The sequence below is a fragment of the Heliconius melpomene genome, chromosome 1, assembly GCF_056956725.1.
Source record: "Heliconius melpomene rosina isolate 202511_hmr_F chromosome 1, ASM5695672v1, whole genome shotgun sequence".
NCBI classification, from domain to species: domain Eukaryota; kingdom Metazoa; phylum Arthropoda; class Insecta; order Lepidoptera; family Nymphalidae; genus Heliconius; species Heliconius melpomene.
The window spans coordinates 495,885-513,587 of record NC_140389.1 but is presented as its reverse complement, the minus strand read 5'-3'; the positions used below and the strand labels follow the sequence as shown (position 1 = coordinate 513,587).

The window sequence follows — 17,703 nt, the reverse complement described above, 5'->3', positions numbered from 1 at the left end:
GAGTATACTAAGATTTTCCTACTGCGATATAAAATATCCAGAAAGTAGAGAATGGAAACATTTATCTTTTCAAATACATCAAATGCTAAAAAGAACCGAAAAAACGACAAAAGTAGTAACAAAAAATGCCAAGCTATATGTTAGTAATAATACATATTAATAAAATAAACTTTTGCGAAGCATTGGGACAGTTAAATAACGATATTAAAATTACCTTTTTATTTAGAAAATGTATGTGTCGCTCTTGGCAAAGCGGGCCTATGGACAGAAAGACAAACGTCACAACACTGATTACATGCACGAATGCAAATTTTTGTGCAATATTTCAAAATTACTAGTCATTGATTTAAAATATTTCTAGAATTTAGTAGTGGATTTTAATAATTATAAAATAATAATATTTTCAAAACAAAGAAAAATTGTTTTGCTAAAAATTACTTAAAATAAATTAAATTAAACTATATTTTAGTTAAGTTAGTCAAAAACTCACCTTTATACGTCTATTTCATTGAATTTCAGAGTCGCGTAATCGCTTCTCTGTTGACTTTTCCTATTCGATACATTACTTTTGTAACTAGAATTACTTTCTTTATTTTCTACATTACCTACAGTATATAAATGTTTATTGGAATTGACTGTGTTTTTAAATTTTAAATTATGATTACCTAACGCTAAATCTGCGTATACTAATTTTTTATTTCTAGGCCTATCTTCTTTGCATAAAGTGTTCAAATTTGCATTATAAGTATATTCGGGGCTTAAATTTCTAGTTGAGTTTGATATGTAGTTGCCTTTTAAGAATTGTAAATAGTTTTTTCTGTCGCTACTATAGTCTGGTTCAGGATAGTTCGGTTTCTCATAGTTATCGTAAATGCCAACGCAAGAAAGTTTCTCACGAAGACTTTCAGATTTCTTTAGTCTATTTAATTTTTGAGTTTTTTCTCTACTTCGGTTTAGAGTTTTAGTGTAATATTGAGTTCCGGGCTGGTATATGGGGCCAATCGTATTATTATAAGTTTCTTGGTTCACGGGAATCCTTTTATCTACTCGTATTGGTTGGAAATAACAAAAACTGTGATGTTTTTGAAGTGGAATTTGAAAATTTTTCTTATTTTTTCCTTTGGACATATTCGTGAAGTTTCTTTGGAGATATTGCTGCTGTATGTTAGTATTCTGAAAATTAAATGTTAGTTTGTTAGTCTGTTAACAATACAACACATAGTATAGAACGAGATGAACAAAATGAAAACATACAAAGCGTTTATACCTGAGCGATTTCACTGTTTTTAGGTAAACTAATCTGTACAGAATTGCTACGTTGAACTAAATTTCTTTTAGGTATCGGTTTTTCCGTTAATTTTGGTATTTGTAAAGTTTTATTTGGTAAAATAATTTGTTTTCTCGGTAAAGAAACTTTGTTTATACCTTGGTCGTTCAGTTGGTTGACCACAGATCGTACCAGAGACGTGGATGGTAATGTAATTGAAGTTCTCTTAGGAGTTATGCCTATTATGTTTGGTTTAGTGCTCTTCTCTTCATTAATATCATTATCTTTCTCATCATCATTATCATCAATATCTATATCAGTTACATTTTTTAGACTCGTAGTTCTTTTTGGTATGGCTTGTACATTTTTGGTTTCATTTCTTTGGATTTTCTGTTTTGATATGTTTTCTTCGGACTTTGATGTTCTTATTGGTGCATCGACTACGTCTACCGAAGCAGTATAACGTGAACTTATCAACGGCATTGATAAATTTACGTAAACATGATCAGATTTCGATGGGGAATTTAATGGTGTAATTATAGTTCTTGGAGCAGGAACTGGTCTATTTAAGGAAGTTTTAGACGCATTGATATCTTCTATACTTTCTTCGCAAACTTGTATTGAATCTGTTAAATTTTCAAAATGTTCAACGCCACTCACATTTGACTTTATTTTTAGCAGCGTAGGAAAATTTTCATAAATATTATCCTCTGAATCTACAACTTCATCAGAATCAGTTGTATTTTTGCTATTATTATTAATTTCGTTGAAATTCTCTCCATATTCCGTATTGGGATAGAATCGTTCAATATTCCTCTTTCTAACAATTCTCATAGATTGAAACTTTGGCTTCGTTTTCACATTTCTAGTATTCAAAGAGCTGAATTTTTTTGTATCAATAATTTCTTCTTCTATTGTTGGAAATTGTTTTAATAGTGGCATTTGAGGCAGATAGGGATTGAGTAATACTGTTTGATGTAAAGGGTACATTTGTTGTATCGGAGATAAAGCTGATACACCATATGGTTGATAATTTGTACTAGGATTTGTTAAATGATAGTTCAAAGTATTTTGCACGAAAGGCGGGCAAACAACTCGAGGTGTAAATGATGGATTGGTTGTCAATTGTTTTTGCAAAGCCTCAATACCCTTAGCAGTTTTGTGGTTAGTTTCTACAATCCTAGGTTGAATCGCTTGTACAGGCTGTTATTCATGCCAAAATAAAACATGAAAAGAAAAATAAATGCAAATTAATAGTAAAGCCAAACAAATAAAACAGCACAACATAAATGGAAACTGTTCTTGTGGGAACTTAAAGTAAAAGAAAATATAATTTAGATTTATATTATGCATTCAAGTGAGAAGTCAAAGGAAATGTTTTTCATATATGCACATTATTATAAGTACAAGTATAATATAGTATTATATAAAGAACTTTTACATTTTAATAATATAATAATTAACTACACTAACCTTATTAGGTGGTTGTTGTAGACCGTGGAATGGCAAATTTTCGTAGAGGCCGTTGTCCGCGAGGTTGCCGTTCGCTGCATTATCTATGCCATTCGTAGGTGGGCCTGAAATTATTAACATCATTTATTCAAGAGTATTTTGAATTCTTTTAGCAACTATCTATGCTTTTATTTACATACACATTTTTCTTCGCCCTCTATAATTTTTTAGACAAATTGTGTACTCGATCATGAAACGTAACAGTATTATTGACCAGAACATTTAGAAAGACTGAACTGATTTTTTACTTTACTTTGAAATGTAAAAATATACAATTTGCAAATAATAAATTAAAGTATACTATTCTAAAATATTAATAAAGCGTACAACACAAACGTGCTTACTTACTTTCACCGGGTTTCTTTCTCTTCCTTGTGTTCTTCGAGTCTATGTTACTAGTATTGACCGTGCAAATTCTATCAGGCCTTTTAAACGAGACAACTAAAAACATGCTATTACATTAAAAATGCAAATAATAATATAAAATTTGACATGCAGTAAATAATTTAACAATGAAAGAAAATTTTATGATTTTTAGTAGATTTCAAAAAAGGAAATGATGAGTTAGATATGTATGTTATAATATTAAAATTGCAGCGCATACATATGCAATATAGTTGTCATAGTCTTTTCAATTTGTATGCTTTAAGATTCACATAAAAAATTCTTTATTACTTATTTATATATTATAGAGTTGTATTTGAAAAAGCTGAATTGTAAAAGCGTTACAATCAGAATTTGTGAGTAAAAACGTGCATAAAATGTATAATGATAGTGAAGTGTAATGTATGAGATGATATTTTTAAACAGAAAAAAAAATAACTAGAAAAAATCATGATAAAAATAAAGACAAATACTTTAAATCAAAGATTTTGTTGCTCATTTAAATATAATCTCACACGCTTATAACATGATATAGTCCAAAAATGATCTACCTCCTTCTGTTACGATCACATTCGGTGATTCGCTTTGAAAAAACGAACGAATACGTCTTTTTGGTCCATAATTTTTATTTAGAACTAATGATACAGCTCGTTTATTTGATTTGTTTATTTTTTTATATTTTCCACTATCATCATCTGATGAATCACTTTTACGTCTTAGATTTTTGAGAATTCCCGATACAACTTGTGTATGTTTTCTGGGTTTTCCTGTTTTTTTGGAATATTCAATTTTAGGTGGTGTTCTGTTCTCATCTGTATTTCTAGATCTTTCTAGTAAACCTAAATTACTATTTTCTGTATCATTCTGAACTCTATTTTGTTGTAGTTTTGCCTGATTTTTTGGACTGAGAGTGTGATTGGAATTAACATGTACTAGCACTCCAGGCTTAAGAGGCCATTTGTTTGGTGTCACAACTGTTTGTACTTTATTTGAATCTCTCTTATCAGATTTCGGAGTTTCTGGCTTATCAGATTCATTTTTCATTTCTGTATTAGATGTTCCTTTTATGGTCATTTCTAAGTTAGGTGTATTTTGTGCATCAACTAATCTAGTTCTATCTGATGACTTTGGACTAAATGTTAAATTTAAACGTGGCGATAAAGCGGGTAAAGCTTGCGATATTATAGAATGAGCTATAGACACTTCGTTTAAACAGCTACCATCCGGACTGTTGTAAGAAACATGAAAAAGATATTTGTTAGGAATGTGATGATTTGTTATTTTAATAAACTTTGTCTGTATTTCGAATTTAAATTGTATTTGAAAATATATGTGTTATTTAAAAATGTGATAACTTATTAGTAATTCGAAATGCAGACTTTGTTATAAAAACATAAACAAAAACAAAACAACTCAAACACACAAACAATAAAAATATAAATAAAAATGATAATAATGATTATAAAGTACATATTATACATTAAATACAATATACATAGCTAAAAAGAAAATAAATAATAATAACACTAGAAGAATGCTTTCCAAACTCCATGCAAAAGATACATTTGCTTTTAAAATTCTACGAAAAATGCTTAGTAAGAACAAAACAACACACACAAAAATTCAAATGTCAAAAACTTCCAAAATCAATGCAAAATAAATAAAGAAAGCATTCTTTATCTATGAATAATTAATATTTTGTTAGTAATGTATACCTGAAGTATTAATTGTGGTCAGTCTCAATACATCTGGTGTTAGTGCAGTTAGGAACCTAAGAATAAACATTTTACATATAGAAACTATTTCTAAATGTATGGATCACTGTATGAGAGAAATTGGAATTTACCCAAAATTGTAGTGTTTTTTAAGAAATTTGAGAAAAAAATCTGTTAATAATATTTTAATTACAATGTTTGCAAGAGATCCTTTGCAACACTTGAGTGGTCTAGCTTTTGTATATATTATAAATAAATACAATGTGTTGGCGTCTTTGAATTAGAAGATAAAGTTATAGTGTTACCATGTAAAATTATAATAGACCATGCAAATAATAAAGGGCGTATTGGGGGAGGTTAGTAAGCCCTATTTGTTCTATAAAGGCCGTTGGTCCAAGCGTTGTATACAGCTGAAAACTTAAAACACGCATACGATTCAAAATTTTTTGACTATTTCAAGAAATATTTTGTAGGCACTACTTTCTTCCTTTGGAATTTCTTTAGAAAAATAGTTACTTTAATGTTAGTGTTACATAATATATTATTTTATTTGTTTTTATGGTATATTTTTGATGTTATCAAAAAAGATCATTAATTCAGTATCATGTTTCTAACTTTAATATTTAGTATACTATTTTAAATATTGTTTTAATTTCATTTTATGTCAAAACTAATAAAATGTTAGAAAGGGTTTTAATACTACATTTGTTATAAATACTCATCTGATAAATAGATCAAATTATGTATTGGAACTAACTCCAAATTAACTTTAATTTACATTAAAATTATTAAAAATAAGCTTTTTGAAACTTAAAACAATCAAAAAAAATTAAATCGTATGGTCAAAAATGACCTGCATTTGTATATCACGCGCCCCGCGGCATCGATAAAGTGTACCACGAGTCTGCTCGGACCAATGGCGACGCTGAAATATTATATATTCAAAATATTGTAAACTAATGAATAAATATATTATTAATATATACATATAAAATATATTAATATAGTATATTCAATATAAATATATACAGTACATATAATTGAAGTCGTGTGCATTTAAGTTCATTTTGTAAATAAATGTAAATGAAATAGTTCATATAATCAACAACAGAATGTTGCTTTATGTTGATTATATACATTTTTTTTATTTTAAAACTAATAGCAAAGGTTCATTCTCTAAATTTAAGATTTATTAAGTAAAATAAACTTACTTCTCCCTCTCCTCGAGCTCGACTGGACTGTTATCTATGTGTTATTTTGTTATTGCAGCAAACAAACAAAAAAAACAACAATATTAGTGAATTATGTTATATGTAAATGAACATGTTAGAATAAGACAATGTTAGTCGTGCGTAGATATTATAAAAATATTCAATATAAAGAAAAACTCTCGAATTTTCTTAATCAGTATCCCACTAACATTTTCTTATGAACAATATAAATTGATTTTAATATTGTTTTTAAATGTATGATAATATAATGCTTAGATAATTTTTAACAATTCAGAATATGTCATACAATATCATAAATTGACAAAATTTAAGCACCACATTTTAAATCAGCATTCATTGATAAGTAAGTATTGATAACATAATAACAACAACAAACACAACAACAATAGTATACAATAACACAACTATATTAAAACACACAGTTTGCGATTTGTAGAAAATGCGAATCATTCACACAAAAAAATATTTTCATATTTTAGTGCTCCACTAGTTTAATAATTTATAAAATAACATATAATATATATTTTTTTCTTTTTCATTTCTTATTAATATTATAAATATGATACTTTATGAGTATGGATGCTTGCTCCTTTCTTTCTTGCTTGCTTTCTTCAAATCACGGATTTAAAACGAATAATGAAGCAACTTACATTTGGATTTAGCTCTCATCCGCCTACAAATGCATATGATGATGAGGCACAGTATGACAGTGAGGACCAGCACTGCGAGAGCGATGCCTCCTATCAGCATTAGCTTTTGTTGATCTCGCCACCATACTTTGTTACCTTTGGAAAGAATAATAAATAAATATATGTATATAATTTTTCAAGCTATTATATATTAATATTATATATTACTTCTTTAAGCATATAGCTATATATTATTTTTTTAAGCAGGATAGGCAGAGGGATCCTGGGAACTCCACTTCTACGAACTCCCTTCAATCCAAGGACTCCGAGGATCCGATCCGAGGAGTATGAGGCTTTGTGTGTTGAGTGGCAGGCCTCAATGCCGCGGTTTGCCTCGTACTAACAAATTGTTTTAAGGTAGTAAAGTATAAAACTTTATTTTTAAATATATATAAAATTCCGTTTCAATGCCAACCAATATTTCTTATTTATCATACTTACTGTAGCTTTCCAAATTAGCTGCATGTCATAAATAAAATAAGTTTTAGTAATTTTTTACATTTTTTAAATATATTTACACAAAATAAAAGGATAGCCCACGCATTTTTTGAAATTATAATTTATGGAAAAATCTCTCTCTTTTAGACAAATTGCATTTGTCATTTTTCTACATTTTTCTACTTTATCCATAAAATAGTAATTTATTTATAAGAAAACACTTTTCTTACTTTATTAGGAAACGTTTAAAATTTTCAACGTAGTGGGATTGGAACCCGCGCCACTTCGAAATCGTCCAGGGGTTCTGACCACTAAGCCATACGTTCTAATCAAGCTACTTCGAAATTTTTCGAAATGTTTCTCAAAAAAAATAAATTTGCTAGTAATGGAATAACATTTTAAAATATTCTTACCCATAACATCCCTCTCACAGGGTCTCGACATCCCCACACTGTTGTTCGCGAAGCAGAGGTAGGTCCTGTAGACGTCCACGGCGGAGCTCAGTCTGAGGTAACTTTGTACGCCATTCTGCCAAATCTTTTCGTCCGTTAGACTGTCGTTGTCGTTTTTCAGTTTCCATGAGAATGATACCTGTTATTGAATAATTATAATATATAAAGAGAATATTAAAAAAAAGGGAAACTGCCTGTTCAAATGAACTGAACTGAATAACTAAGAGTTGTGTATGTGTCACATACGTTCAGTGCGGTAGGTAATCATCACGATAAATATAGGTTCAAATTCTTTTATGTAAATGTTACGATTTACAAAAAATATATTTCTTTGATCTTTCCTCCAATCATGCCAGATAAAAAATTGTTCATATATATTTTTTTCATACAATGCTAAAGAGTACTAAAGAGTACAAAGAATAGATATATTGATAACGAGGCATAGTAATAAACTTGTCAAGAACAAGAAGAACTAATATTTTATGTGGATAAATGAAGTTGATGTATCTCAAGAATCTTACCTCAGAAGGATTAGCGTGTGCAGTACAGACTAGGACTTGCTCGCCCTTCATCTCTATTTGCTTTATTCCACATTCAGGTATAACTGTAAATAGGTATATAAATATAAATTAATTGCAGATTTTTTTTCTAATTAAAAAATATCACAAATGGTAGTGCTAAGCTTTATCGTTTTTTTTATCAGCTTCACGCTGTATCCCTCAGACAGTAGAGTAGGTCGAGGGAAGCTGGGAACCTGTGAGACACTCTTTTCTCTATTAAGACACGCCGCTTATCTCTGTCGCTTTGTCACAATGGCCTGTTAAGATAAATCGCGGCGCTGAGTTCCGCTCTACACCGCATGTTTCGAATTTGGACAAATAGGGAACAACGTTTTAACACTAGCTTCTCTCTATCTATCCCGCTATGCGTGATAGAGCGTGAAGCAACGTTTGAATACTTACACATAACATCGAGCAGCACGGCCGTGCTGACAGCGCCGTGCCGGTTGTATGCCTCGCACAGGTACCTGCCCGCGTCGCGCCGCGCCGCCGCGCCCAGCAGCAGCGTGTTGGACGAAGATAATATGAACGATGCGTTTGCATGAGACTTGGCACTGGCTTTGGTACTTCCTTCTCGCCTCCATGAGTAATTTGGCATCGGGAAACCACTGGAATTATCAATTATGTTACTGGTAATTATGCTACTTATATTATTATGTTACTGGTACTGGTAATTTTTTTATAAACTTAAACAATGGGTAAATACAAAAAACTACAGAGACACAAGGTTCCAATCCTATAAAATGGTTTAATAGGATGGAATAAGATACACACATGGAACATACACTTTAGGATAAAAAAACATTAATACAATGTGTGATATATAACAATAACTTATATATAATTAAAAAAGTACACTCCATGATGGTATATCCTTTAGTAAGTTTTATATTTAATTTAAATTTAATTATATTCAATCGGAATATAGAAATATTATGTATGTTATATTGCGGCAATACCCAATAATAAGGTTTTAGATAAAAGAAGCATTGTTATTGCATTGTTTTTAACTTTTTTTTTGATATGAGTAAGTAACTTGGCATTGGAATGAAGTTTAGCATTTTTCTTCGTATATTTTTAGGCTTTTTACATCTAATGGTATCGGTTTAAACAGTTGTAAACATGAAATTAAATTATTCCTTACTTGGCAGAGCATACAACTTTAGCAGGTATTTCATTCTCGATGACGGACACTACTGCGGGCGTCACCGTTATGTTTTCGGGTTCATCTATGTACAAAAATATATATTACTTCAAATGGATTAGGCATAAGAAACATTTTTTTAGCTTCACGCTATCAGGTAACAGGTGTGGCAAAGAAAACCTGGGATAGTGTTAAGACACTTCGTGCCCATTAAGAAACTTCTACGCAAAAATCTCTTTCCAATAAATTAATATTGTCTTATTACTCTCACTGATCTCTAAATTTCCCACATTAATTGTTAAATATTGTGTTTCATTTATTATAAAATATACACTTATTAAATTAATAAAATATCTGACTTATACAGTGTAAAAGTAACAAAAAATCGTACATTCTACAGCAAAGTTGGTGGTGCTGGCGACGGGCGGGCCGGCGTCGTTGCGCGACGACGTGCACGTGTAGCGCGCCGAGTCGCCGCGCGACAGCACGCCGCCCGACCACGCCGACATGTTCCAGTGCTGGGGGAGGGAACTTACTAAGTTATTACAATATATTAAAATATTTCAAATTGCGTGTTGAGTGGCGGGCCTCCACACCCCGCTTTGCCTCGACACCAGAGCGAAGAAATATAAAAGTAAATAAATATTTCTTTTTCATAATCGACAAATAATTACAGCAGTAATAATATAGACATACCAAAGTAGACTCAGTAGCCTCAAAGTCATTTCTATTGACCTGCGGCTCTATCCGTTTCTCCACCACGTAGTACTTGTCGGTCTTATCCGGGTCTATCTTCTGTCCGTCCTTCAGCCACTCTACTGTGCACAGAGGAGCACACTCCACTGTACAGGATAGGGATATGTTCTGAAAATTATTATAGTTATGTAAAATATTAATTTCAGTGTAATATGTATGTATATTAAAATATTCATTTTAAATTTATATGTTATGTAACAATCTTATAAAACAAAGTCGCTTTTTGTGTCTGTCTGAACTTTCTAACTCTTCTTCTTCTAAACCACCCAACGGATTTGGATGCGGTTTTCACCATTAGGTCGACTATTTCTCAGGGAAGGTTTATATATAATTTATTATTTGTACATTCTTATGTAAATTAACATAAATACGATAATTGTGTATAAAGTTCAGACACTTTCGCGCATGCGCTGCTTTAATGGTACATGAAAATAATGTACTGGAGTATTGTTCCTCTTAATAAGATCTACAAAAAAGTCCGCGAGAGCATAATCGTATCTTTTAAGAATAACGTGTAGTGATCATATTTCTGTCTAAAAATAGTAATTTCAATATATTTTTTATTGTGAGGGATATTTTTCCATAATGGTATTAATCCTTATCCTTTAAAATACTTTATTAAATTTCTACGTTAAACGAAGATAAAATTTGCTTTTTACAATATTTCGAAATTGCGAATAGTTTTAGAGAAAAACGCATTTAATTATTGACACATCACGCCGTTCACACATCAACTGTATCGAGTCAAGTTTCACTTATCCCTTACTCTCAGCATATAAATAAGTATATTAGTTACGTTGGCCATTTAATGTAGATCAAAACTGTCTTTTCTGTTTTTCATTTTAATAAAAGTACTTTAGAAATTGTTACAATATCAAAAAATCCTTGCTGCGAAACGCGTCTCGCGACGTTATACTTATACAAGCGAGTCCGCCGCGCCCGCCTGCCTTACACGCATCGGTGGTTCAGTGGTAGAATGCTCGCCTGCCACGCGGGCAGCCCGGGTTCAATTCCCGGCCGATGAATTCTATTTAATTTTCGTCACAGGTAGCCACGTAGTGCTTGCTTTTCATCAGGGACAGAATACCCTCTTCAGCATTAACCACAAGCTCGAAAAAAAAAAACCCGCCTGCCTTTATAGCAACGAAGATTTAGATGCGTTTGCACGTATTGGATAATTCGAGTTGAATGTATTATTTAATGTCATTTAACTATCTAAAAATAGTAATTTAAATATATTTTAATAAGTACTTGAAAAGATTAGTAGCACAGATTTAAAATTACTGTACCTACTAAAAAATCCTTGCTGTGTAAAACAATTGGAAAATCCTTATTGAAACTACGAAAATGCGGGTTGCATTAGGGTTTAATTAATTTTCACATTATCTTAAGTGCTTTGCAAACATACATTATATGAATAATCCAGTAGTAAAAGCGGGCGAAGTCGCAATAGGGTCGCTAGTGTAACAATAAAATCAAATCGATATTTAATTATTTATATTGGGCGGAAAGTGAAGAGCGGAAGATCAGATATTTTGTTTCCACTAACATACTTCCGTTCTCCACTTTCCTCATTAAATGTAAGATAAAAAATAACTAAATTTAAACATACCTGAGACTTATATAGAGCTCCACTGTAGTGATTCATCGCATACTTAAAACTCGGTGGTGCTGAAAAATATAAAAATAAATAAATACCAAGTAATAAATATCACTACGGTTTTTGTTTTTATTTTTTCATTATACATATTTGGAGTGTATGCTGCCCTCTGCTTAACTTAACGCCACGCCTCATACCACAACTCAGCCCACACATATATATCGACATTAACAATAAAGTGTATTTACTATTATTACTGATATTGGCGCTGCCCCCTATTCCCCTACTACTCCCATTCTGGGGGAAATAGGGGGATTGTGAGAAATTAATGCCGTACTCTATGTGACTCACCCAGCACGTCAATGTCGACGCTGGCGCTGCCCCCCTCCCCGCCGCCCCCGACGCCGCGGCACGTGAAGGTGGCGCGGTGGTCAACCGCCACCGGGTCCACCGTCCATTCTCGGGATACTACGTCGCTTACGAGGCGACCGCCGCGGTGCCAGCGGTACCTGGGGGGGAATTAAATTAAGAATTACTTTAATTTATGTTAAGCTTCAGCTTCAATCTTGTTTCTCACATAGCAGAGAGAAACTTATGTTAAGTCATTCCGTTCCTCACGCAACGGCATGTATCTTGCATTACATATTCACGCATTGTACATGTACCAACTATTCAGTGAGAACCTCTAATTACCAGAAGAGTGTGGTGGTGGACACTAAAAAAATCCTAAAATTAAATCTGCGCAGCCATCATAACTTCAGGCTGGCGACAACTCGTCGGCCCTACTGGACGCAATGCTAACTTCATTTTAAACTTATAGTATGTCAAAGTTCTTAAAATCTTTACCTATGAGCTTCTGGTCGTCCTTTCTCTTCTATACTGCAAGTGAGCACTAACGACTTGCCCTTTATTACTCGCCACGGAGAGTATGTCAGTTTGGCTGGACCAGGTGGATCTGGAAGAAAAATGTTCAAAAGTTTTTACTTACCATTATATAATGTCATGATAGTATTGGTAATTTTTTTCATATTCCAATATTTTGCAAAACAGGCAGATAAAGAGGAGTAAGCCTCCTAATTCTCTACCCGATCTATGTTGAACAGCGAAACTCGACGCCCCGAAAATGTTCTCTCAAAGGAAATGTGAAGTCATTCCCGTGAACTATTCTAATTATACAAATTTGATTTATTTAAGTTTACCAAGTCAAAATTTGTACTCAAAAACATTGTGATATGATCTGAAGAGTTAAATACTATTTTTTTCTTAAACACTTACAATTAACAATAAGTTCAGTCTTGTCGCTCTCGTCGCCCCACCCCGCGTAGTTCTTCCCTTTGCACGAGTAGTTGCCGTGAAAACTTTTTGTAGTATCTTGTAATAATAGCATTGAGGGATCTACTTCATTGCACAGGCTTTCTGGAAAGTTATTTGTTTAAATTTGAGTTATAATTATAGTATTTTTAAAGGTTTTTATTACTTTGAATTTTGTTTTATAATATAAAGTTTCGGTAAGTGGACGTTCAACAAAATTATGATTTAATAAATATAAAAACCTACCTTCAGTCCCATTACATTCCGGCAAATGCTTTAATATTTCTCCATCCAAATACCAAATGACTTCATCGAGTACGGAGGGATTGCCTTTCACCACTTCACATGTTAGAGTTACGTTCTTATGGTCAGTCTCTAATATGGGGCTCGGTGAGCTCATTGTTAGACGTACCTGTGGTTTGACTGGAAAAAATGTAAGTAAACAGTCATTATTTAAAATGTACTTTGGCATACCTGAAATAATTAACTAAATGAGTTTAAAATCTTTGATGAAGGTACGTAAAAACGATAATTATAATGCTAGAAGTATAAAAATACTTAGCACTCTATATAATAACACATAAACATTCCTCGTAAGTAGATTTGAACCAACAATCATTTGATTTTCTATAGAGTATTCTGTCAATACAAAACACCTTAAATAAATAGTTTTAGTAAACGTATCGGGATTTGAACACGCGCCTCTCGGCTACCGTCCAAGCACTGCGAAATTCTCATATAAAAAATACGCATAGAAACGATTTCGTCAGAATAGTTGGACGGTTAACGGACAATTCAAATCCTGCTACGTTCGAATTGTTTATACATAGGAGGTAACCAGATGTTTAGTTTTTCGTAATGATTAGGGTTACGGCCAGCCCCTCGTGTGAATGATATCGGGCTGATTGCTCGCAATGGTTGCAACTTCGAGTTCAAACCTTGAGTTTTGCTTAAAAAAGGCTTCATTGTTTCGAAAAAAATACGACCAGGTAAATATTATAATATAAATAGTTAAAGAATGGCGTATCCTCATATGAAATAAATTAGTCTGCCGGCTTTCAGTGGTTGTATTTGCGAGATATGATGATCGCAAGTGACAAGAGGTCAAAGTATATATACTTACATAGCACATTGACGTAAATACTCTCGTTTGTGGTGCCGTTGCCCACATTATTTGCCATGCTGACAGTGTAGTAGTACGCGTTGTCGTTCTCGTTGGCGTCCAATATGATCAGCGCGTGCTGTTCGCTGGTGCCGCCTTGGTAGTGGGAATTGTTCACGTTGATCTTTGTTCCGTTGCGGTACCTGGCAAGAAGAGTGATTTTTCTTTACTTTCAGTGCGGACAGCTTTAAGTGATGGATTTATTCAGAATTTTATTTCATTTGCCGACGCTACAAAAATGAAAATGTGTATCAAAATATTAAAGTGTAAAAAGAACACATCAGAGTGTAGATACAAAAAGACCCAATATAAAGAGATTCATTTAAAATATACCCGCAAAGTATTTCATTTCAGAACAATTCTGCTATATGAATCATTTCGGGCGTACAGTGGATTTGTAGGCTCATGCGTTTGAACGTTATCTCCTTGAGTAATACTTTCGAAGAATTGGGAGACGCCCTTGAATATTTATATGTGTGATCAGGATTTTAAGGCAGGTTCTGTATAGCATGTATGAAAATGGAAGTCATACTTCCCCAATTGAAACGATTCAAAAGACAATTTGAAGAAAAGAAAGAGAGAAAGAGTCGGACAATTTTTGTATACGAGTATTTATACAGGATAACCACAGTTTTAACTACTCTATAAAAGCCTAATATAATTCAGAAAAAAATAATACCCAAAAATGAAAAAAAAAAAAATTTTCAGACAAAATAAATAATAAAATTATCGTTTTAAAATAAAACGCCATTTGTAAAGTATAACATAAACACGAACACACTTACCTGTCAAAGCGGCAACGTCGCATACGTATGTGTGCGTCACACGAAATACAGGTATGGATAAAAATCGTGAAATGAAAAAAAAAATCTACGTCCAAACTGTTGAGGAACCTTGATTAGTTTCTTTAGTTTTGAGTTTGTAATATTTAACCCTATAATAATAATAATAATAATAATAATTTATTTCGTGAAGTAACTGATAGTGATAAGGTACTCCCCACGCATCGCCTACTATTAGACGTAGCGTGTTGAGTGGTAGCATTCAACACCACATTTTTTACTAGAGAGAGGAAATGAAAACCATTTATTTTTCCGAGTGGAAATCGAAACCACAACCATCGTGTTTACATACAGACACACTGAGTTGCGTTTTGTTAAGTCATATTAGTAAGCTGTAAACGGCTTATAAACAAATAAAATATGTTCACGTCATGAAATCCAGGGAGTATATTGCCATAGAATACATTACTCCAAGCAACCCTAAAACCGAATATAAGGTATTCCGTACCAACCGAGCGAGAAATAAGATTCTTTATTCCTATACACGTTAAGCAGATTATGTTGAATTTATGTAACCACTCTACTTAGGAGGGCGATTCATACTCGATGATTACAATGTGAACCTTCAATATTCGCAAATGTAGTCAGTCGTGGCGCAGGGGCACGGGTTGTGGGTTCGATTCCACTCGAGGAAATGAAATATTTAATATTTTCATTTCCTCGCTCTTGCGTAACTCCTCCAGAAGTTGTCGGAAAGTGGGGAACGGAAGTGTCTTACTACTAAGTTTTAACGTTCCCTTTGCTAATGCGCGAAAAAATATGTTTATATAACCTTTCAAGTGATAGTTTTATTATTTTACTAGCGGACCCGGACGCGGCTACGCCTGCTTGAAATATAAGAATATAATTTCTATAGAAATATAATTTCAATCTAGATGAAATGCTAAAAGTGACTATTATATTTATTTTCATAAGGATGAATATCAAAATGACGCGGTAACGAACGCGGTCGCGTAGCGACGACGGTTGTTATTAACATGGCAGAATAAATTGCATGTCAAATTAGAAAGTATTTTAATTTATTAATATATATGTGTAATGTAACGTTATATAGCCTATAGCACTTCTGAAGAATGCAGCTTTCATACAAAACAAAAACATAGTAAATCGGACCAATAGATCCAGAGATCTTAGCGTTCAAACAAACAAACAAACAAACTCTTCCGCTTTATTATATTACTAGTGGACCCGGACGCGGCTACGCCTGCTTCAACTATAAGAATATTTATTAAATATATTCATGAAATTATTTTCAATTCTCAATAGAATTAGTAAGAAAATATAAGCTTTAATAATCAAAAAGAATAATAAGTAGATACACATTATTAAAAAAAATTATCTGAGTTATTGAAATGAACCAACAAAAGGATTAAAAGTAACTAAAGGATAGGTAATCTTAATATTAGAAAAAGTACCTAAACTTTTCCGTGCGTGCGTACATAGATATCGACTCAACGAAATAACTAAACATTTCTCTCTATTAAGAAGGATAATTTTAGCGGGCAATATCAAATAAAATAAAAAGAGAATCAAAGTGTATTTTAAATTAATTATAAACAACAAATAAAGTTCGAAAATGTATGAAAATCTTATAAAACCGTCAACGTCATCTGCCCGTTCGCGTCGGTCATACGCCCGCTAGGTGGCTAGGTCATTTGGAATCAGTGACATCTCCTTAATTATTTATTAGAATGTTATACAGTAAACTATAATTTCAATCTAGATAAAATGCTAAAAGTGACTATTATATTAAATATCAAAACGTCGCGGTAGCGGTCGCGTAGCAACGACGGTTGTTATTAACATGGCAGAATAAATTGCATGTCAAATTAGAATGTACTTTAAAATATATTAGTATATATGTGTAATGTAATGTTATATAGCCTATAGCACTTCTGAAGAATGCAGCTTTCATACAAAACAAAAACAATGAAAATCGGACCAGTAGATCCAGAGATCTTAGCGTTCAAACAAACAAACAAACAAACAAACAAACAAACTCTTCCGCTTTATTATATTAGTATAGACTAGTGGACCCGGACGCGGCTACGCCTGCTTCAACTATAAGAATATTTATTAAATATATTCATGAAATTATTTTCAATTCTCAATAGAATTAGTAAGAAAATATAAGCTCAAATAATCAAAAAGAATAATAAGTAGATACACATTATTAGAAAAAATTATCTGAGTTATTGAAATAAACTAACAAAAGGATTAAAAGTAACTAAAGGATAGGTATTCTTAATATTAGAAAAAGTACCTAAAGTTTTCCGTACGTGCGTACATAGATATCGACTCTACGAAATAACTAAACAATTCTCTCTATTAAGTAGGATAATTTTAGCGGGCAATATCAAATAAAATAAGAAGAGAATCAAAGTGTATTTTAAATTAATTATAAACAACAAATAAAGTTCGAAAATGTATGAAAATTTATAAAACCGTCAACGTCATCTGCCCGTTCGCGTCGGTCATACTGTGCCGCCCGCTAGGTGGCTAGGTCATTTGGTCATCAGTGACATCTCCTTAATTATTTATTAGTATACATACATATTATTTAGTATTATACAGTAAACTAAAATTTCAATCTAGATAAAATGCTAAAAGTGACTATTATATTTATTTTCATAAGGATG

The 17,703-nt window shown here is 32.3% G+C and overlaps 1 protein-coding gene across 9 annotated transcripts in view; it reads right to left on the bottom strand.

Moving 5' to 3' along the window:
• The window catches only part of nrm (neuromusculin), a 324,468-nt gene that overhangs the window by 2,050 nt on the left and 304,715 nt on the right, over positions 1-17,703 (bottom strand). Inside the window, exons 11-31 of one of the 9 annotated variants that reach the window (XM_085189785.1) lie at positions 14,184-14,365; positions 13,307-13,483; positions 13,025-13,165; positions 12,596-12,704; positions 12,101-12,258; positions 11,762-11,820; positions 10,090-10,257; positions 9,785-9,911; positions 9,394-9,478; positions 8,652-8,857; positions 8,211-8,293; positions 7,651-7,828; positions 7,241-7,258; positions 6,761-6,895; positions 6,090-6,123; positions 4,879-4,934; positions 3,128-3,220; positions 2,741-2,844; positions 1,268-2,470; positions 491-1,173; positions 215-258 (exon numbers count right to left, since the gene is read on the bottom strand). In XM_085189785.1, the coding sequence (XP_085045911.1) occupies positions 493-1,173; positions 1,268-2,470; positions 2,741-2,844; positions 3,128-3,220; positions 4,879-4,934; positions 6,090-6,123; positions 6,761-6,895; positions 7,241-7,258; positions 7,651-7,828; positions 8,211-8,293; positions 8,652-8,857; positions 9,394-9,478; positions 9,785-9,911; positions 10,090-10,257; positions 11,762-11,820; positions 12,101-12,258; positions 12,596-12,704; positions 13,025-13,165; positions 13,307-13,483; positions 14,184-14,365 (3,997 nt within the window). In that variant the 3' untranslated portion in view covers positions 215-258; positions 491-492. Of the gene's footprint in view, positions 1-214; positions 259-490; positions 1,174-1,254; positions 2,471-2,740; positions 2,845-3,127; positions 3,221-3,714; positions 4,392-4,878; positions 4,935-6,089; positions 6,124-6,760; positions 6,896-7,240; positions 7,259-7,650; positions 7,829-8,210; positions 8,294-8,651; positions 8,858-9,393; positions 9,479-9,784; positions 9,912-10,089; positions 10,258-11,761; positions 11,821-12,100; positions 12,259-12,595; positions 12,705-13,024; positions 13,166-13,306; positions 13,484-14,183; positions 14,366-17,703 lie in introns of those variants that run through there. The other 8 variants (XM_085189645.1, XM_085189960.1, XM_085189717.1 and 5 more) reach the window with 8 other exon arrangements.